This window comes from Convolutriloba macropyga, chromosome 2 (genome assembly GCF_964194025.1).
Source record: "Convolutriloba macropyga chromosome 2, txConMacr16.3, whole genome shotgun sequence".
NCBI lineage: Eukaryota > Metazoa > Xenacoelomorpha > Acoela > Convolutidae > Convolutriloba > Convolutriloba macropyga.
In genome coordinates this window covers 40,793,322-40,815,323 of record NC_134469.1, presented here as the reverse complement: position 1 = coordinate 40,815,323, position 22,002 = coordinate 40,793,322, and the positions used below count along the sequence as shown (strand labels likewise).

The 22,002-nt window shown below is 34.7% G+C and overlaps 4 protein-coding genes across 6 annotated transcripts in view; 2 read left to right on the top strand and 2 right to left on the bottom strand.

Moving 5' to 3' along the window:
* LOC142358667 (dolichyl-phosphate beta-glucosyltransferase-like) overlaps window positions 1-22,002 on the top strand; it is a 303,077-nt gene that overhangs the window by 215,964 nt on the left and 65,111 nt on the right. The gene's annotated exons all lie outside the window — the stretch shown is intronic.
* The window catches only part of LOC142358660 (ATP-dependent 6-phosphofructokinase, muscle type-like), a 702,476-nt gene that overhangs the window by 647,780 nt on the left and 32,694 nt on the right, over window positions 1-22,002 (bottom strand). The gene's annotated exons all lie outside the window — the stretch shown is intronic.
* The window catches only part of LOC142358665 (putative isocitrate dehydrogenase [NAD] subunit alpha, mitochondrial), a 322,133-nt gene that overhangs the window by 267,438 nt on the left and 32,693 nt on the right, over window positions 1-22,002 (bottom strand). The window lies entirely within an intron of this gene.
* Window positions 1-22,002, top strand: part of LOC142358662 (tetratricopeptide repeat protein 5-like) — a 263,093-nt gene that overhangs the window by 215,963 nt on the left and 25,128 nt on the right. The window contains exons 2-4 of one of the 2 annotated variants that reach the window (XM_075410154.1): window positions 10,395-10,717; window positions 14,339-14,529; window positions 18,630-18,900. In XM_075410154.1, the coding sequence (XP_075266269.1) occupies window positions 10,399-10,717; window positions 14,339-14,529; window positions 18,630-18,900 (781 nt within the window). In that variant the 5' untranslated portion in view covers window positions 10,395-10,398. Of the gene's footprint in view, window positions 1-10,363; window positions 10,718-14,338; window positions 14,530-18,629; window positions 18,901-22,002 lie in introns of those variants that run through there. The other variant, XM_075410153.1, reaches the window with a different exon arrangement.

The following is a 22,002-nucleotide window of genomic DNA, read 5'->3' as shown; positions in this document are numbered from 1 at the left end:
ACGCAGGTTACCTACCAACAATTTTCCCTTTCCCCATGTACCTTTATTTGCGTCATGGTCGCCGAGCAATGCTAGTTACATTTGATGACTACATTGTCCGCAATGACGGTACCATTTCACTTTTTGTAGAATTTGCTGACCCGGGCTACACCCTAAAGACAGTCACCTTTAGCCCCAGCTGTTTAGACTATCAACAAGTTCTCGACAGTCTCAAAAACCCTAGCAGCGACACCCTCGAACCAACATTCGAACTACACAATGAATGATTCCCTGTTACTTCGACCCGCCCCTCCTCACACCCCTTCACTCTAATCTCCTTCCCCACTAAAATGCATTTTGATGTAAACCTTGTGTGTATATATTGAACAAGATTCCATTATATTCCTTTTACAAATTCTTAACAAAAAATTAGAAAATTACAAAAAAAGCAGAATACTCACATTTAACCCTTTTTACGGTTCCGAACCCTTTTGTACTCATCCTTATCTAATTACTTAGACCTCTGTCATCATCAAAGACCGCATGAGAGAGCGCGAGCAACTACTACAAACCACTCAGCACAACATATTAGGTGAGAGAAAAGCTCTTAAAGAAGTGTGTTTCTCCGGAAAAAGTGTTACGCGGGTAAATTGACATCAAACTCTAACTCATTACACTTATTTCTTCCAAAAAAAACTTACTTTTAACTCTGAAGCAGTACTTCCCAACACGGGGCAATTACTTTTTTAACGAATACCCTACATCAAATTGGGTACGTCGAATTGACAAAAAGATCGATTTCTCAAAAACATTTATTCTGCACCTGAATTGGCATCAAACTATTGTTGTTCAACCATATTTGTAGACATATATCACCATCTTAACTCGGAATAACACTCTTTAAAATGTCGGGCAATTACTTTTTCATAAAAATTCACACCTGCCGTAACCCAAATTATTAAGAATAAAACTTACGTTAAAGCTTGGAAGGATCCTTTGGAGGCAGGAAAGTGTACACAATTGGGTCTTCTTCCAGCTCGCCCACGTCTCCCGTTTTACTCAATTTCTTAGACTTAAGCACACCCCCCCCACTTAATCCTTTTATTATATGGTCTCTTAGTCATAGTGAATTCATTCTTTACTAAAGATTGTATATGTTCCGTAACATCTGAGGAGCCACCGACGTCCTTATCTCTCTTTAATGCCCATTCTAAAGCGGCTTCCTTGCCTTTGTCTTTCAAAATTTTCTCAACAACTCCTTTTCGAGCCCCTAACCCAAATGAAGTAAATGTCCTTTGGGCAACTCTTGAATTTCGTAAGTCATGTGCTTCCCAGCCAGTAACTAGGGAGACTCCCAATGACATTGTTAAAACAGCATGAGCACAGAGTGATGGCTGACATAAAACACTAGACTTATTTGATATATAGAACCAAATATCACTCGGCAGCTCACTAGCTTTAGGGCCACGTCTAATTAATTCCATGAAATACTGGGGTGTTCCTACAACATTATCAAATGCAATGGACGTCGTGTAGCTCCCACAAATGAGAAACCGTTTTTCTCCTACAATTGTCTTTGATATACTATCACTCCCACCTATTTCTATATGTGATCGTGTCCAACAGGGACCAAACTGTATCATTGCATCTCTCCTATTACAATCTAGGTCAGAGGGAACTTCTCCATTTAGAATTCCTTCAATATTAAATGTCCAGCCGACTGAGCCATACAAACATTCATAAGCTGATACCTTAGCATATATGCGTGATTCATCATGATAAGCCGGCATATTATCAATAAAATTTTCAACTTGATTTATATCAGCAAGCGCTTCTACTTCTTTACAAAAATCTTCCTTTATCCCGACTATTTCTTCATTTCGAATCTCTAACGGCAACTTCGGCCAACCGTTTTCACCTACTATTGACCCCCTCCCCTCTTCAACTAACTTAGCCCTTAATTGATGCCAACTCTTCAACCCAGATCCGTCAACCCATGGAACTTCCTTCCACCCAAGTTCTATTAACTTACCCCTCTTTAGATACTCCTCCTTAAACTTACTTATATCCCCCAATAGATCACTTCTTTGTCGTGTACGCCTAAACAAGGCCATATTAAAGATTGTATCAAATGAAAACAGAAACTTTAAAACTATAAAAAAAAACGAACCTTTCTTGATGTGTCGATAGAATATTTGAAACCTTCAACCCAGTTAACTGTCGAGCCATAATACTTCACTGAAATAATAATTCTAAGCTCGACAAATAATAAAACCAAAAAAACCATTTCCAAATAAAACCGAGCAAACAATTTAAAAGAATCTAACCCCCCCTTCCCCCAACAAATTTGTACCAAAAACCCGTGACCCCTAGCAGTCAATCGAAGTATTAAATATTCAACTGAAATTCAAATCCTTGATTCACAACCACCGTTCCCATTAAAATTTCCCCAATTTCTGTCAGTCCATTTCCTCCTGATCCCACAAAATCTAATCAAAAAAGACATTTGGGAACCACTTCAATTAACTCTAACCAACTTTCCCAAAAAATTTGCATTAGTTCATCTCAAATCTAATCTTCACTGATGTTACAACTAATGCTACAACTAATGCTAATGGACTTCTCTGGGCCTTCTAATCACACTAAAAACGAGATTGCCAATGCAGCTACGCAAAGAATAATAGCAAAACTAATCCCCTGGGCTCCACATGCCTCCACCCATTCACCGCATACAGAATGACGAAAGGGGACAAAGCTCACATTTCTATCCCCAACGACAAAAGTTGTATTGTACTGGCAACAAATTGCCACAGAATCATTCCGAGGAATCCTCTCACAAGCAAAACTGACACACAAAAGTGCACATAAAAAAGCCACACAACTGAACATTTTCGATCTAGAAAAACTTGACACAACTTAAAACCAGAACTCAAACTCACATGTTAATGGGTTTTCCAACCCATGCTAAACGCTTTTCTAGATAGCCGCAGTATCGAGCATAAAGACTCAAACTCAAATAAAACTTATAAAATATTCACTGTCTATTAATAGAATGAACTCAATTCTGATTGGACAAAAATGTAAATAAAAAGTATAAATACGAAATGCATAACACGAAATATTCATTCGTTCTTCAATTGATTCTTGTGAAACTTAGTGCTATTTTCCATCATCAGAACTTGTGAAATTTTCTCATATTAGCAGAATACCGGACGCTTGCGAACCTAAATACTTAAGAAAATATTTGAAGGGAAACATAAAAACTGCACACGGAACCTAAACATTAGTAGGAAACTCCTATTAGAATAGCTTTGCAGAGAGTCACCATAGATGCCTTTTGAAATTTCACTAGTGTCTGAAATTCCCCATATGCGGCAATGGCTAGAAAGGCATTGGATCATGGTCGGAAGGGAAGTTTTTTATAGCTGCGAAGCTGTAAGCTGAGCGTAGCTATATTGCGGTGCTCTTGGTTTTTTTTACAATTCAAAGAATTTGAATTGTATTGGGGCGCTGTTTTTTTTACGGCTCGAAGAGGAGTATTGGAGAAGTCCTTTTACGACTCGAAGAGGAGTATTGGAGAAGTCCTTTTACGACTCGAAGAGGAGTATTGGAGAAGTCCTTTTTTTTAATCAATTTAATTGGAGTGATTTTTGAAGCGGGAAATGAAACGCGTGAAAAAATTTGGATTGATTTTGGTGCTGAACAAAAGTGAAGAGCGGAGCGAAAAGTGAGTGGTTTTTTTTCATACCGCTGTTTTTGAGAGAGCGAAAAATTGATGCGAGCGAATTTTTTTGTTCACGTGCGGCTTTTAAAAGCAGTTTTTTGCAAGTTTTGGTGGTTATGAGGTTTGATTATGATACTGTAATAGTTTTAGGCTTGTTCTGGTGGGAATTGAAGGTTTCAAGTAGTAAATTTGAGTTTAATGCTAATTTGGAGATTTTTGATCAGTTCTGCTGATTTTAAGACGAAATTTAATGATTTTTTGCCTGTTTTTTTTCGTTTTAATGCTTTAAGTGTGACTTGGATAGAAGCTTGTTACCTAAGAAGTATTCAGATACCAATTGACTAAAGTTTATTTTTGTATAACTCATTTTTTTAAAGAAAATTGACAGAAAAATTGAGAAATTTTGAAACCATTTTTATTTTTTTGAAGTTTCTTTTTTTTATTCTTAGACAAGTTTCTTAGCCCATTATGACTTTCCCATTGTTTTGTGAGCTTTTCATTGCTCTAATTGCAAAGGAACTTTTTTCGGCTTTATGTACTTTTTTTCTTGTACTTTAAAAAAGAACTCAAGTTAAAAAAACTTAAGTTTTTATAGTTTTTTTTGTTCAATTTGTTTTTGAATGCCGTTTCTATTCTTCCTTAATTTTTTATGGCATTTGTGGAGGTTCAGGGTTCACAAAAGTTGTTCTGTTGTTTAATCATAAGGATGGGCAATTTTCTCCTTCAAGTCGTTTCCGGAATTCTTTCGGCTATGTTTTTTTTTAAGATCTGATCACACATTTTCGTGATTTTTGAAGTCAAATTGGAGTAGTGATTTTGGTCACGCCGAAACAGGAAGTGGAGCGAAAAAGCTAGTTGTTTTGCGGCGTGAAATTTTTTTCGCTCTAGATTTAAAATAGAGTGAGAAAACGGTGTCTGAACAAAAATTCGTTTTCTTGCTACTGGTTTTTTGTTCAAATGCGGCAATTTCAAGTTGATTTTTGCTGTTTTTTCGATTTTTTGGATTGATTTTTATTCTAAATGGTTTTCCCAAATCATTCCTAGTCCGTTCTAGGTCTAGTTTTTTGTTCAGTCAATGAAAATTCTTTGAATTGTACGTCAGGACTTGTCCTGCTATGTTTTTTTTGTTTCGTCGTCTGACGCTCTTTTTTCGTTTTACATTTGTTCACACAGCAAAGCTGAAAAAGTCAAATTTTCTGAATGACTTCTTCCTTTCACTAACGGCATTTGCGCGCGTGACGTCATTTCTCACTCGCTTTAGCGAAACTTTTTAGGTTATTTGCGTGATTAGATTTTGATCATAGGTGACTTACCTCACTCAATAAAATGACTTTTGCACTTTAAAACTTAAGTTTATTTTGAATTTGTTTAAGGTCAAAGGAACTCATATGTGCAGTAAAGGTCCCTAATAAGAGGCTTCTGTGGAATGATTTTTAACAAGCTCTATTAATTTATCGCTGAATGTTTTTTAGCCTAGTTTTTTGAGCGGGGTCGATTTTTTTTTCAATTTAGATCTGTATCTGCTTCTATCTCCATTATATGGCAGGCAGGTCAGTTCTTTCGCAGCTATTCCGGCAATCTGCCGGCTATGTTTGAAAGTTTAAAGATCACGAGCATTTTTCAGTGCTTTCTCTGGGTTTTTCCTGATTTGTTTTCTAGTCAACTGACAACTATCAACTTGAGCCCCACCCTTTGTTTTTGAAACCCTAGCGTTAACGCCAATAAATTTTGACCCAATATTAGTAACATTTGCTATTTTAATGATTTTACTAGTCGTTTGCTTACAAGGCTTAAATGATTAATTGCTCTTGAACGAAGTTCATAGCAATTATTGTAAACGTGTTGGTCTTTATATTTTTCCGCTTGACCGTTTTTGCTCCTTGATCGACTATAGCTCTCACTCCGATAAAATCGGTTGCAGCATATCGGCAACAAGGGCCTGATAGCCGAATGAGAAGTGCATCTGGTTTATGGATCTAGAGGTCAATGGTTTGAATCCCGGTGGGGTCAAATGTTCGAGAGCTTGTCATTCGAGAGCAATTCTTCCGACATTAGTGGGTTTATATTTCTAATCAGTAATTTGAAATCATAGTCAGTGTTTCGAGATTTTTTTTTCGATATTTGTTTTATAAGCATTATCAACGAAGTTTTGAGTTTGTTGTTTTTACTGTTCTTTTGTTTTCTTCTCGTACAATCTCTATTATGAACGTTCTCATTGGTTGCTATGAAAGATTCATATCCATTCATATTCAACTCTTTCAATGATTTGGACCTAAACTTCTTTAAAAAAGAATTTTTTAGAGTTTTTGCACCATTTTTGTTTATTGCTCTTGAACGAAGTTTGAAGCAATTGTTGTTAACGTGTCTTTGTTAATGCTTTTTTTTGCTTGACTGGTTTTTCTAGAACATTCTTTCGATTTCATTTCTTGGGTGAAATTTTCATGCTTTAAGTTATTTCATGCATTGAATTACGCAATATAGTGAATACGGTCAAAGTCCAAAAAGCAAAATCAAGAGACTGGATAAACTTATAAAGCCCTGTCATTAAGTCATTGAAAATTAGGTTATCAAAGTTCATTAGAGTGTTTGCTAGCTGTTATCGGTATTAAACTTATTAGATTTCAGTTTAGCAGCTTAGTTAAGTATAGTTTTAGAATCTAACTGAAACTGCACCCCAAATTAGAACACTTTGATACTGAAAAAAAAAAATCAGAAAAAAATTCAGTTAATTTGTCTCTCCTTATTTTTCTGTTTCAATCCCGACGTGCATCAAGGGCGGCTATTTTCTGGTAATTTGCCGGCTATGTTTTGAATTGCGCGCATTCAGAAAGTAAGTCTGTTGCTGAAATGAAACCGATTGTGAGATGAGTGTACATAGCCCATCTATCATAGAGGTTAATGTCCCCGACTCTTGTCCGAGAGGTTGCGCGTTTGAACCTCTCCCCAGTCAGCGTCTTTACACCGAAAACATTTTACTCGCCTATTCCCGCTTTGAAATGCGATCGACGTTAGTTTATTTTTCGGTGTTTATGATGTTTAATAACTTAACCTCACGAGATCATAGCGTTGGTTCTCACGACTTTTGAACTATTTCATTTCATATTTAAAACTTGAGTCTTGACTGTTTTTCTGGCATTTCTCGTGTTCTTGTTGCTTATTGAAAATAGAAAAAGTAAAAGTTTATTTTATAGTGCGGCGTATTTATCATCAATTTGTCAGCGTCAGGTTTTAGTTGTAGCTTTTACTGACTTAGATACCGTTTTTGAAACGTTTTAATTGAATGTTTCAATCTCGCTTTCATGTTTCCCTATTCTGTTTTTCTCCTAAAAGAAATTCTAAAGTTTGTTTTCTGATTTCTAGTGACTAAGTAGAATTCTTTGCTATAATTTTGCTCCCACTAAAACATTTGAGTATGCATTTTTTATGTTTTTCTTGATTAGATACCCTTAATTTTCAAAAATAATTCTGAATTTCTGCCTAATTTCTCAGTTTGGCCCCCTATTTTACTTCGTCTGTTGTTGATTTCAACAGGTTTGTTCTATTTTGTAATCATTCTAAGGATACGCAGTGTCAATATTTATGGTGTTTCTTAAAACTCTTATTTCTGGAACAAGAAAATTGTCAATTGCTTTTAAGTATTTGCGCATATAGGATCTGTGCTTTGTTGACTTTTTTAATTTGATGTTTCTGGGAAAATGTTGATAGTCAGATCCGTGTCATAGTTAAATTAATTCTTTGATTTGGTATTCAGGACTTGTGCTATGTTTTTTCCAGGTTTTGGTTTCTTCACGTCAATGAGAAGTCAAATTAAAGTGGTGTTTTTAGTCATGCTGAAGTAGTAAAAGGAGCAGAAAAATGACTTGGGTTGAAGCCTGATTCTTTTCAAACTATCTTTAAAGTGGAGTGATAAATTGTTCTTTTGAACAACTCTTTAATTTTGCATGGATTTTTTTAACGGGCGTCAGTTGGACTCGTGTTTGCTTTGTTTATTCTCTTGAGTGATATTAAACTGATACATGTGTTCGAACTGCGCCTATTTGGTATTGCTTGATTTCTTCAACGGTTAGCTAATGCTTTTTATGGCTTTGTCACTATTTGTCTTAAAATATTAGAGATTAAAATGTGATAGTGCCCTTAAATTATCTTAACTGAGCCTAATTATTGGTTGTTTTGATGACTTTTACACTTTAAAGTTTTTTAGTGTTGAGTTTCTCGTGTAGTTTTACTTTTTGGTGATTTTTTAATCAGTGGCAAGTCTCTTGTTGCTAATAGAGTTTCTTGTTTTTGCAAAAGTTGATTATTATGTTTGTTGTCTGTCACTTAGTCTCATTAAGGATAGATTTCATCGGTTGCTAATGAGAAATAATTGAAACTATTTAGTTGCATCAGTTCATAGCAATCGTTTTTTGTTCGGACGCCTAATTTTCAAAAAATAAAAATTTTCTTTTAGTCTTGCATGTTTGTTGTTTTTCTTTTGATTATCTCGCTTAGTCGCAAAAATAATGTTATCGTTGGCCTTTCTTCAAGTGCAGAGTAGTGTTAGTTAATTTCCTGGTTCAAATTTTTAGCTAGCTTTGTTACTGACTGAGATTCCGTTTGTGTTGCAACTGATTTAGTGAATTCGTGATTCTTGGCAGTGATACTGTTAGAGATTTTTTTTACTTGTGACTTTCATTTAACTAGTTGTCCCTCTTCTTTGCTTAATCTGTCGTTTCTCACACAAGGTTGCTGTTTTGTGTACTCATTGAGTAGTACTGTGTACTCTGGATGCATAGTTTTTATTTACTAAGTTTTTTAAACTTATTTTTAAAACAATAGATCTTGGAAGAAATTTTTTGTGAATTGTTTTTATTTTTTGAGCATATAGGGTAATGAGATTAATTTGATGTTGCTGGAAAATGTTGATTATCAGGCCCTTAGGTAATTCAATGCTTTTAATTATTATTCAAGACTTTTCCTGCTGTTTTATAAATTCGCTTTACCTTGTCGCGTTTTTTGTTTTGCACAAGTCACGTCTTTCACATTTGACTCCTGACTTACCTCACTCACTGTTTCAACTGAATGGATTTTTACTTCTTTCAGCCATTGAATTACGGAATATGGTGAATGCGGTTAAGGTCAGAAAAGCAAAATGAAAAAACTGGATAAACCGATAAAGAACGGTCATTAACTCATAGTGCATTAGGTTTTCAAGTCAATCAACGCTATTGCTAGATGGCGTTAGCATTAAGCTTGATAGCCTTCAGTGTATGAGTTGAATTTAGGATAAGTTTAGAATCTAACTGAAATGGCCCACCAAGTTAAAATACTTGTTGACACTAAGAAATAAATTTTGTCAATTTATAATTGCTCTTGAACGAAGTTCATAGCAATTATTGTAAACATGTTGCTCTTTTCTATGCAATTTTTTTGCTTGACCGTTTTTGCGCGTTTCTTCTAGAACATTCTTTGACTTCTCAAGTGACTTTTTCGCGCCTTCGTTCTTCATTTTTGAGTGATCTCTATTGCTCTCACTCCGAAGTAAACTTTGTTGCTAATATAAAATCGGTTGCAGCTTAGCAAAAAGAAGGGACTGATAGCCGAGTGGGCAGTGCATCTGGTTATGGATCGGGAGGTCAATTGTCCGAATCACGTTGGGGTCAATTGTTTTTCCACCCGCTTGTCGTTCGAGAGCTATTCATCCTACATTCGTCGGTTTATGTTTATAGTTTATTTTTCTGTTTTACTCCCGATATGCGTCAAGCGGGTCAACGGCGGCGATTTTCGGCAATTTGATGGCTATGTTTTTTTCTGTCTCTTCTAGTGAATCAAACGTTGTCTTATTTTGCAGTTTCTGTTCGGCCGTGTTTGGTCCTTCTCGGTTTTTCATGTTAAGTTTCTATGTGCTTTCTAGTTTATAAAATGAATTGCGTTAGTTTTTACTCATAAACGACTAACCTTACTCTCTAAATGACCTCTATTGGTATTATTCAGGTCACTTGAGTTTACTTTAAACCCGGGGCAACGGTAAAACAAAACTGAATTTAGCGAAATACCATAAAACGAAAATCCAAACCAAACAATTGAACTAGCTCTCATTGCTTTTAAATGTGTTTAACAAAAGTTTTGAGCTGAAGAACCTGAAAACGTTCCGTCGCATCCTTTCCCCGTCAGGGGTTGCTGGCGCAGTGTGGCTCAACTCGACCGCACAGCAAAGATAACTAATTGAATGCAGCTGGCTGACTTAAGCATGTCTTATAATGATTATATTTAAACTTGGTCTGATTTTTTTGGCCAATCACAATTAATCAGTAATCTCTGATATTTCTCATTCAGCTGTACGTCTGATCGGCTGCGAATTCTAATTCATAGCACATCCAAACTTTTCCAAGGCCAGTAAGCGTTTCCTGTATATTCTGTTAGCATTTAGGCTTGACGAGTGGAATAAAAATGTTGAGTCTAAAAATTTTTCTTAAACGTAAATAGTTATTACAAATTATATAGGAAACTCTGCCCACTAAACTCGATTTGTTTCTCGCTATATGCTTTGGCGCATAAGTCTGTTTCAGCTTTTTTGACAATCTACAGTCTATATATTTTAAATATGACTAGGCTAGAACTTAGTAATGCCTAGATTTACACAGGTCGGGTTGTTTTCGTTTGTTACAATTTTCTGTGTAGCTGCAATTAATTTTTACAGTTAACTTTAAGATCAAATGAGCATAGAATCATTAGAACAAAAGTTGAATGACTTGTACGATTTTCGCAAGAATTACTTCTTGAACCATCCAATCGAAGACGCATCTTTGAAAGAAGAAAGAATTAACAACAGAATACAGGATGTAGTGAATGCTGTAGCGAGTTATAAAGATGATGTGTGTAGCCAAAGTTGTGGTACCACAGAGGACACTCTCACTAGGGAGCAGTTGGCAGAACTGTGCTGGATTGAAGGAAAAGCTAGAAATGCATCTACTTCATTTGACTCGAGTTGCCAGGAGTTGCTTACAAAGGCTCTGAAGCTAAACCCAAAATTAGGTTTGTAATTAGTTAATGTTAAAGTTTTGGAGCTCCAAATCGGGGTATTTTCTTAGCAAGGATTCACTGTGAGGAGGAATTCTTTCGTGCCTCATCTTTACCAAATACAAGAGAAAAATCACTCACTATGTGTGCTCGACTAAAAAGCGATGCTTTCTAATTTGCTGTTTCAAAGCAACATGTGTTTTACTAAGTTATCACGAGCATACATTATTAATAGCCGCCCTCATCTTCTCAGCCGGCTATTATAGCGCTCCTATTTTTTTTACAATCCAAGAATTGGATTGTATTGGTGCTCTGTCTTTTTTATTTTTGTAGGATGTTTTCACACCTGTTTTCATGACTTTGAGCTTTCAAAACGGAATAAACAGGTAAAGCTCAGCGGGCATCAAGTTTCATTAAAGGCCCTTAGCCGCGTTTAGTAGTCCCTCAAGTACTCTGAGTGGTGAAGCTACTGGGAAGGCCGTAATTCAAGGTTAAAAGGTCATTTTTGGGAGTTTTTGAGCCTAAAATAATGAAGTTTTTAGCACGTTTTCGTCATTTTTTGGCTTTTTTGTTAGACCAGTCTAAAAATGAGGTTTATTACAGATAAAGGTCCTTTGCAAGACGTAATTGCTTTTTACGGCCACTTTAAGAGCTATACCTATTGCTACACCAAACATAAACACGGTAATTTATACTAATTTTTTCTAATTGTTTGAAAATGTTTTGTCATTTTTTGAGTTGTTTCAGACTTTGATGTCCAAAAACCTCCTCTGGGGTTTAATAATAGGTTATTGCATAGTTTCTAGTGGTAATGAAGTGGTTTTAAACATTTTAACTTCGCGAATTTTACCATTTTTTTTTATCAAACTTGGTTTTTTTTCAAACTTTCTGATATTTATTGTCATTGTTCAAGTTTTCCAGGCCCAGGGGGCAAGAAGCCTCATCTAGGGTTTGCTAACAGTTTACTGAAAATATTTTTTGGCCATGGAATGGTATTCAACATTTTAATATCTTTTACCAATTTTTTGATAAAGTTGCAATTTTTTTCTTTAAATTTTTGAAATTTTTAGTCAGTGGCCAGAGAATCTCCTATAGAGTTTGCTAGTACGTTGCTACATAGTTTCTAGGGGCAATAAAATAGTTTTGCAATTTTTTAATATTGCAAACGTAAGGAATTTTTTAAATAAAGCTTGCAATTTAAAATTTTCGATTGTTTTCAAATTTTGCGATTTTCTTGTTCTTCTCTGAGTTTAACTATCTTTACTGGCCAATGAAACTTTTTAAATGTTGTAGACGGTTTACAAAACAGAAATCCACAGTAAAAAAATGTTGACTTTTTTATAGCCCTATTTTTGGAAATTCTTTAAATCTTCTCTTCTCAGTTTCTTGATGCATTTGTCATATTTGTCCAGTTTATCTACTTTTAGTGGCAGATTCATCTCTTTCATGGTTTTTGCGTGAGTTAATGAGTATTTTGAATTGAGTCATATGTCATATATGGCCTTCAGGTTAAAAGCTTCAAGGGTTTTAGCAATGATCGTTTTTTTTGTTTAGTTTGTTTGATTCTTTTAGTTTCTCAACTTTTGAGATTTTGTCTTGTTGGCTGGGATTGTTCAACTGATCTGCTGGTTAGGTTCATTAGGTCTATCTTTCATTCAATTACTTGGATTGTGTTTCAGGACTTGTCCTGCTATGTTTTTTTATTTTTGTAAGTTGTTTTCACACCTGTTTTCATGACTTTGAGCTTTCAAAACGGGATAAACAGGTAAAGCTCAGCGGGCATCGAGTTTCATTAAAGGCCCTTAGCCGCGTTTAGTAGTCCCTCAAGTACTCAGAGTGGTGAAGCTACTGGGAAGGCCGTAATTCAAGGTTAAAAGGTCATTTTTGGGAGTTTTTGAGCCTAAAATAATGAAATTTTTTGCAATTTTTCGTCATTTTTTGGATTTTTTCTTAGACCAGTCTAAAATTTAGGTTTATTAAATTTGATAAAGGTCCTCTGAAGGACGTAATTGCTTTTTACGGCCACTTTAAGCGCTATATCTATTGCTACTCCAAACATAATTACGGTAATTTATACTAATTTTTCAAATTGTTTGAAAATTTTGTCATTTTTTGAGTTGTTTCAGACTTTGATGTCAAAAAATCTCCTCTGGGGTTTAATAATAGGTTATTGCATAGTTTCTAGTGGTAATAAAGTGGTTTTAAACATTTACTTTATGAATTTTACCAATTTTTTTAAATCAAACTTGTTTTTTTCAAATTTTTTGACATTTATTATCATTATTCAAGTTTTCCAGCCCCAGGGGGCAAGAAGCCTCATCTAGGGTTTGCTAAAAGTTTACTGAAAATATCTTTGGCCGTGGAATGGAATTCAACTTTTTAATATCTTTTACCAATTTTTTGAGAAAGTTGCAATTTTTTTTAAATTTTTGAAATTTTTATTCAGTGGCCAGGGAACCTCCTATAGAGTTTGCTAGTACGTTGCTACATAGTTTCTAGGGGCAATAAAATAGTTTTGCAATTTTTTAATATTGCAATTATAGGGATTTTTTTAAATAGAGCTTGCAATTTAAAATTTTCGATTGTTTTCAAATTTTTCGATTTTTTTTGTCATTCTCTGAGTTTAACTATCTTTACTGGCCAGCGAAAGTTTCTAAATGTTGTAGACGGTTTACAGAACAGAAATCCACAGTAAAAAAATGTTGACTTTTTTATAGCCCTATTTTTGGAAATTCTTTAAATCTTCTCTTCTCAGTTTCTTGATGCATTTGTCATATTTGTCCAGTTTATCTACTTTTAGTGGCATATTCATCTCTTTCAAGGTTTTTGAGTGAGTTAATGAGTATTTTGAAATGAGTCATATATGGCCTTCCAGTTAAAAGCTTCAAGGGTTTTAGCAATGATCGTTTTTTTGTTAGATTGTTTGATTCTTTTAGTTTCTCAAGTTTTGAGATTGTCTTGTTGGCTGGGATTGTTCAATTGATCTGCTGGTCAGGTTCATTAGGTCTGTCTTTCATTCAATTACTTGGATTGTATTTCAGGACTTGTCCTGCTATGTTTTTCACTTCGTCGAATAAAAAAATGTTTCGCTTTACCTCATTTTGCCGCTTTTTCAACATTTTGCGTGATATCTTTTTTTACTTCTCTAGGCTAGTTTCTCTCTTCTCTCATTCTGCTAAAAGTGATTTTGAACATCAGTTGCTCAATAAAGCAATTCAAAATGAACAGAGTCAGTATAAAAAATTGAAGTCAGAAATAGAAACGGGATAAACCCATAAAGCCCAATTTTAGATGCACGCTAAAATTATTAGATGCCCACTATTGGTATTGATAGTAGCCCCTGTAGCCTCTCTCTAAGAAACAGAAGTACGTTATGTTCAACTACGAAATGCCATCAAAATAAATCGGACTTAAAAAATGTTTTTGTACAAAAATCTTTTTTTTTAATATCTATTCTTTCAATCCCAATCATGCATATTGGAATCAACGGCGGCTATTTTCCGGCAATCTGCCGGGTATGTTTGAAGAGCATGCAACTGATACTGACCTACCCGATATTCCATACAGAAACTCTGGCATGGTATAGTTTGCGCATAAATTTAATTAGTTGTTTAAAATTGATTGTGTTCCTTTTAGGTGACATCACAGACATCCACGTGCAATTAGGAGAATGCTTTTGGAAAAAGTTGGACAGGGAGGGTGCCAAATTGAGCTTTGAACAAAGCCTGAAGTCCTCCGATCCTGAGATCACGAAACAAGGCAAGCGCAATCTGTCCATCCTCCTCAGACAAGTGGCAGCTGCCAGCAAGGATAAGGAGGAGCATTTGGTAAGTTCAGATCAATCGACTTCGATGCATGACTCAAAGGATATTGAGTATTCCAAATTGTTCTTGAGTAGGTGGGACTATTTGCTCCGCAGTTTTTTTGTTCAGTCAGTTTGCGCGATAGATATGTTTCAGCTAGAAATGTAGTGGTATAATTAGGGAGCCCATTTGGTTTATTTTGCTGCAATATATTAAAGTTGCTCGCTGTATTGTTGCTTTTGATTTGTCTTTAATGATGATGAAAGCTCGTTGAAACTCTTAACGTGACGCTTTCAACAAAATTTTGGCTCATTTTAGTTATAATTTAGCCTTTTAATTTAAAAAAAAGAGCCTAAAATCAACTTCTTAGCTGATTTTGTTCATATTTCTCAAAGCACTGACCTAAATTCTCTACAGACTCATTGCAAACTTTTTGTCAGTTTTTGCCATGTTTAAAAGAAAACGGCCAGTTGTGTAACAGCTATTAGATAAGTTACTTGTCGGTCGATTTTAATATCGAGTGTCATTTATTTAGTGTCTTTTTTGTTTTTATTGGAAACTATGTGTTCAGGCGGTGTTTTGAGCTACAAGCAAAATAACTTAAATTGCCGTGTGAACTACTTTTTGCTGAGCGGGAGATGTCTTTTGTTCATGCGCTGTGTTGACTGAGTTAGTGATTGGCACTTAGTTTTTCGAGAGAATAGCGATAACAGATAACCGTTTTTAGCCGTTTTTTGTCGATTTGACTAACTAATATCCGCGAAGTGATAGCGAGGCTATTATTGGTGTCATCTTGGTTTTTACTAGTCGAAGAGGAGGATTGGTGTTTTTGAGGTTTTTACTGTCTGGAGGCGGCTTTTTGACCTAAAAGCGAAAGGGAGTAAAATGTCATGTGAATTGATTTATGTTTAAGTTTTTTATTCATGCGCTGCGTTGATTGTGTTTTTGACTCTCAATGATTTCTGCGATATGGCCGAATAGAGCATGCAGATGACAATTTTTGGCCGTTTTGCGTCCATTTGAGCGGCTCAAGTTTTTACTGTCAGTTAGTTCTTGTTGATATTGAATTGTTTTAACGATCAAATAATGTATTTCAAGAGCAAACCGGCTCACATTTATCAAATTTTAGTAAACTTTACCTTTTTTTATTAATTCGTTTTTAACTTTGGAGTAGGCGTCGCGCAGTGTATACGGCAACAGACTTTTTCTTGCTCCATTTATTCCTCACTTTTTGGCATCAGGTGCTTTTCTTTTTTTGAAACTCTATATACACGTATCCGATTTTGGCGATTCATTCTCCATTTTTCGAATTTTTAATTTGGATTATTGGAGTTAGCTGTGTTCTATTTCAATTTTTTTCCTTTAGTTTATTTTTCAAATTTGATAGTTAGTTTTTTTTCTACATTGTGCAACATTGTTCCTTATTCTTTTTTGTATTATACATTCAAAATGGTATTGTATACCTTCGAAACTTTATTGTGTACCTTCGAAATTTTTGGTAAATTGAGCCATATATTTTAGCCCTTGTTGGTCTTCCTTTATCAGGTTTCAAAACTCATTCGATAAAATCTCACAGTAAAGAACTCTCAACAAAATGAGTCGTTTGGTTCTCTTCGATAGATTCCTCTGTAGACTTCAACACAGCCGAATCTATATCAACTTAGATTCGCCTTATGCTGTCCTCTTGTCCAAGATTATTATTTGCATTTGTCCTATTGTATCTTTGTGGATAGTGTGAATTGCTGTGATATAATATAAAAGTGGGTTTCTTCCTAGACAAATGTTAACACTGTATGCTTTTGAGTTTGTAGTTCTCCATATAAAATTTTCGGCTATTTTTTTTTCATTGTTGACATCATTGTTGTATGAATTGCTTCTAGTAATTTAATTTTCTGCGATTTCATTATTTCACTGTGAGTTTTCCAGAGATTTCACGGAGAGTTTTTTTCTAATTGTTCTTTTTACTTTTGCATGAGATTTTTTTTCTATTGGTTTTATCTAATATACTGGAGTTTGGACATTTCATCCGAATTACTTATACGATATTTATGATTGATGTTTATGAGTGCAAAGACCTTTTTTGTCCTAAGAAAAGGTTTTGATCTAGGTTTTTGTAATAATTGATTTTTTGCTTTTGGCTTTTAATCTGTTTATTTTGTCTTCCTGCTATTTATTTTTGCAATAGATTGAAATGAGGGCAACAGGAAATACCAACAGGAGAGAAATATGTACTAAATGTTTTGAAATCTAGTGACGCCAATACTGAAAATTTTTTGTGGACTGAAAACGGCTATGATTAGTTCACGTTTCTTGTTTCGCATAAGTCTCAATTTCACTTTTGACTTCTGACTTACCTCCTCGCAGTTTTTAATTAATGGAGTTTAGAAATTAAGCGTGGCCGATTTTCAACGTTTTTAGATTATTATCTAGTAATACAAAGTTCTATTGTTTCTGGAATTCTCTGTTTCTTGCGGCTGTTTTTTTCGTCAAGTTTTCTGTTACTCTCACTTCGAATCTCCTACTCAATCATTCTGACAATTTCGACTGATTTGCTTATGTTACGTCCTTTTTAACTCTTATTAGAGCGATTTTTATGAGTTTGGCCTGGAAATCATTGCTTCTCTTAAAATGACTTTTCCCTCTCATAGATTTTTCTTACTTTAATTAGAGAAGATAAGTTCAACTGAACATACTTCACTCCAATTGAAATATATTTGAGGTCAGCTAAAAGAAACAACACAAGCTACACGATTTCTTTCGAATCAAATTATAACATCTAAACAATTAGTATTCCTGAATTCTTCATTCTTATTTTCAATATCTTTTCCAGACTGCAGGTTAAGGAAACTATTGCATCTATTTTCTGGCACTGCCAGTTGCGCCGTCAATCTCTCAACCGGCTATTATTCAGGCGCTCTCCTTTTTACAATTCAAGGAATTTGAATTGCATTGGGGCGCTGCCTTTTTTTAAGATCTTTTCACATTTTCATGATTTTCGAAGTCAAATTGGAGTTATTATTTTGGTCACGCCGAAACAGGAAGTGGAGCGAGAAAGCGAGTGGTTGCGTGAAATTTTTGGCTCTAAATTTTAAGTAGCGTGAGAAAACGGCGTTTGAACAAAAATTCACTTTCTCGCTATTGGTTTTTTGTTCACATGCGGCAATTTCACTTTGATTTTTTTTTTACTTTTTTTAAATTTTTGGGATCGATTTTTTTCTAAATTGTTTTCCCAATCCATTCATGGTTCAGTATAGGCCTAGTTTTTATTTGAATCAAATTTCCATTTCTCGCCCCAGTGGCTTTTTGTTCACATGAGGCATTTCGACATTAATTTTTGTTTTTTTATCTTATTTTTTAGAAATAAAATAAGATAAACCCTTTCTAGGTCTAATTTTTGGCCTAGTCGATTAAAATTCTTTTAATTGTACGTCAGGACTTGTCCTGCTATGTTTTTTTTTAACTTCGCTTTACCTTTTGATCACGTTTTTCGTTTTACCATAAGTCGCGATTTTCACGTTTGACTTCTGACTTACCTCACTCACTGTTTCAACTGAATGGTTTTTAGATCCATTCACTCAATGAGTTGTGCAAGATAATGAATACAGTCAATGTTAAAAGAGCAAAATCAAAAGAAATGGTATAGACCGATAAATCACGGTCATTAAGTCATAGTGCATTAGGTTATCAACGTTCATTAGAGCGATTGCTAGCTGATTTTAGTATTGAGCTTAATACCTTTCAGTTTAGAAGCTGAAGTAAGTAACGGTTTAGAATTTAACTGAAATAGCACACTGAATTAGAACAATTTTTGAAACTTAGGAATTTTTTGTCAGTTTCTATCTTTTCTTTTTCTGTTTCACTCCCGATGTGGGTCTAGCGAGTCAACGGCGGCTATTTTCCGGCAATCTACCGGCGATGTTTTAAATTTTAAGCCTCATAACCGCAAAATAGCTTCAGCTGGATCTCAATTCCTGCAATTAGATTTTTCGCGCTATTTTATCAACATTTATTGATGTGCCATGATACCGATTAAATATGATTAACTGGCGATTTGATTTGGAAAGGATTGCTTGAGGCTGTGCTGTGAATGAATGAATTAATTGCTCTGTTTCTCAATTTTGAAGGAGTACATGGATCTGTCAATAAAACTTGTGAAGGAGGCCATTCAGATTGATTTCGCGGATGGCATTTCGTGGTACATTCTGGGTAACGCGCACTTTTCTCAATTCTTTGTGGACGGTCAGAAGCCCGAGACAATGAAGCAAGCGCTCCAGGCGTACAAGAACGCTTTCAAGGACAAACTATCACACTATAATTGTGACTTGCTCTACAATTATGGAGTGCTCCTGAAGTTTCAAGAAAACTATCAGGAATCTCTTAAATCTCTTCAGTTAGGTATATAGTGTCAATCGATCACATATTTGCTACTCAAAATTGTGCCTCCTAATTTCTCCATAGTGTGATGCTTCCCTCAATTTTTGGTTAAAATGTATAGCTGAGAGAGCGATAGTTGAGCGATTTATTAATAGCCGCACAGCGATAGATGGGGCTATTATTGGCCTTCTCTTAAGTTTTTTACGAATCGAAGAGGGTTATTGGTTTCCTTGAGGGTTTTTTTAGCGGAAATACTATTTGTTCAAACAACTTTTTGACCTAAAAGCGAAAGTGAGTAATATTGTATGAACTTTTTTTCTGAGCCAGAGAAGTTTTTTGATCATGCGTTGCGTTCTGTGAATGACTTCTCGACTTTGAAAAGTGTTTTTTGAGAGAATGGTGCATATAGATAATCGTTTTGACCGTTTTTCGTGCATTTTACTCAGTCTTTCTTTGTAATTTGGTTTTACAGTCAATTGTTTTTGAGCAATGCTTCATTAAAATGTAGATCTCTGAAATTGATGCCACAAAGTTTTTGAGAGCCTAATAATGGCTATTAAGTAAAAAAATGAGCACATATTTTTATTTTTCTAATTTTCGGATTTCATTTATTGGATTTTTTTCTTGAATCTTTGAAAGGACATACTTCTAGAAAATAAGTAAAATTGGCAACGTCCTCCTCTGGACAATTTATACATTAGGCAGTTCTTTTAGACTAAGTGCTCTTTAGATTCGTCATTTTTGTTTTATGGAATTTTACATATACTTATCCCATTTTCGAGATTTTTGTCAAATCTTTCGGTTTTGTTATTTTTTGTTTTAATTTGTAGAAAAATTCTTTCTTTGCAGCTGCACGTTTTTTAATTTTGTGTTGCGAACAATTGGTTCGGTTTTTGGCGTTTTCAATGAAATTCGGTGAAATCTTTCATAAACGCAGTTTAAACAATATTTCCACAATTTGTTTTCACTAAATATTTTAGGGTTTTAATTGTTTTAGCTGTTTCATCTCTTCTTAATTAGACATGAGATTGGGCATAAAATCTTCTGAGCCATGAACGCCCAGCAAAATCCTCTTCTTCTAATTCTTTTTCCTATTTGTTTTTGAACTTTCGAAGTTTACGATGTAGTCTTTTTCTCTTGGATTTTTTTTGCAATGTTTTTGCATTGTTTAAATCCCAGTGTGTATCATTCTGGCATTCATCTCAGACCTAGAATGTTTTTGTCAACAAGTTTTTTAGTGAAAAAATTCTCCTTTTATCTTCTTTGTTATTTTTCAAATTTTTTAGTTTGCAATTAGTTTCATATATAATGTACCACAGGCTTGGCGGGAATTAATTTTGATAATATTGACCTATATTTTTTTTGTGAGTTTTTAGAGGGCACTAGCTTCTCAGTAAACAATTTTTGTTGCTTTTGAGAGTTATTCTGTTCCTTTTGTTTTTTCCTTTGTTTTAGTCTGTTACTTTTGCTTTTGTCGGTACCCGCTTTATGCTGTACGATGGTGTCTTTTGGATCGCAGAGTCAATTGTAGAGCTCTGATATATTGTTCAAAAAATGTTTGTTGCTTCGTAACAGTTTAGCCCGGTGAGTTTTTTTGAGCCTTTTAATATATTTGCACATTTTTCCATGAATTTTGGCATATTTTGGACATTACCAGGTATATTTTTAGTAATATCAAAGTTAACGGTATCAAGGTATCACATTGACTGTTTTCTGTAAAAATAATGTCCTTAAATTTAAGTTTTTTAAATCTCTAAATGATGTACTTGTTTTTATGTTTGCTTGTTTTAATAATTTCACTGCTCAAATCTTTCTCGTTATGAGGTATAAATTTTTACCAATCTTTTCAAATATTGTGCTGTAAAGAATAGCTGTTTTTCGTCCAAATGCTAATGGTTTTGTCTGTAGCTAAGGTTCAGCTGGTGAAGTGTCAGTGGTTCGAGTTGCTTCCGGAATGCTTTGGGTCTTATTTTTTATTTGGTCTCAAGATTTTTGTTACGACCATGTGTCTTCACAATCACTTCAAATCTGCTTTTTGTTCATGTAATATCACCACAATTGCGTTCTGGAAGTCATTTTTATTCTTAATGGTGGGATTATTTGTTTCATTCGCGTGATTAAGTTGTTGATCGCGCGTGACTTACATCACTCTCAATAATGACTTCCTCACTCTGAAACTGACTTTTCTTCACTTTAATTCAAAGAGATAAGGTCAAATGAGTGCGTTTCACTCTAATCGTAGTTTATTTGAGAGCAGAAAAACTCGAATAGGTTCTTATGAAAAAATAAAATCTCAGCATTTAACAAAATTCTGACCGATAGTTAGTTCTTGCGAATTTGCAGAGGGCTCTAGCTTCTCAACAAACATTTTTTTGCTATTTAGAGTTACTCTGTTCCTTTTGTTTATGCCTTTGTTTTACTCTGTTCCTTTTGTTTATGGTGGTACCTGCCTTGTGCTTTCCGAGTTTGTCTTTTGGATTGCAGAGTTAATTGTAGAGCTCTGAAATATCGTTCAGAAAATATTTGTTGCTTGGTGACAATTTAGCGCGGTCAGTTTTTTTTGAGCTTATGAATATTTTTACTTATTTTTCCATGATATTTGGCCAATTTTGGAAGATACCAGATATGTTTTTACTACTATGAAAGCTAGCGTATCAAGATATCACAGTGACTGTTTTCTGTTAAAATAATGTACTTAGGTTTAAGTTTTTTGTGTCTAAATGATGTACGTGTTTTATCTCAGCATGTTTTATTAATGTCATTGCTCAAATATTTCTCATTCCGAGGTTTAAATATTTATCAATAATTCAAATATGATGCGGTAAAGAATAGCTGTTTTAAATCAAAAAGCTAATGGTTTTGGCTGTAGCTACCGTTCAGCTGGTGAAGTTCCGGCGGTTCGAGTTGCTTCCGGAATGCTTCGGGTCATATTTTTTATTTGCTCTCAAGATTTTTGTTACGACCATGTGTCTTCACAATCACTTCAAATCTGCTTTTTCTTCCTTTGTTTATGTAATATCACCACAATTGCGTGCTGGAAGTCATTTCCATTCTTAATGGTGCAAGTATTTTTTTCATTCGCGTGATTAAGTTGTTGATCGCGCGTGACTTACATCACTCTCA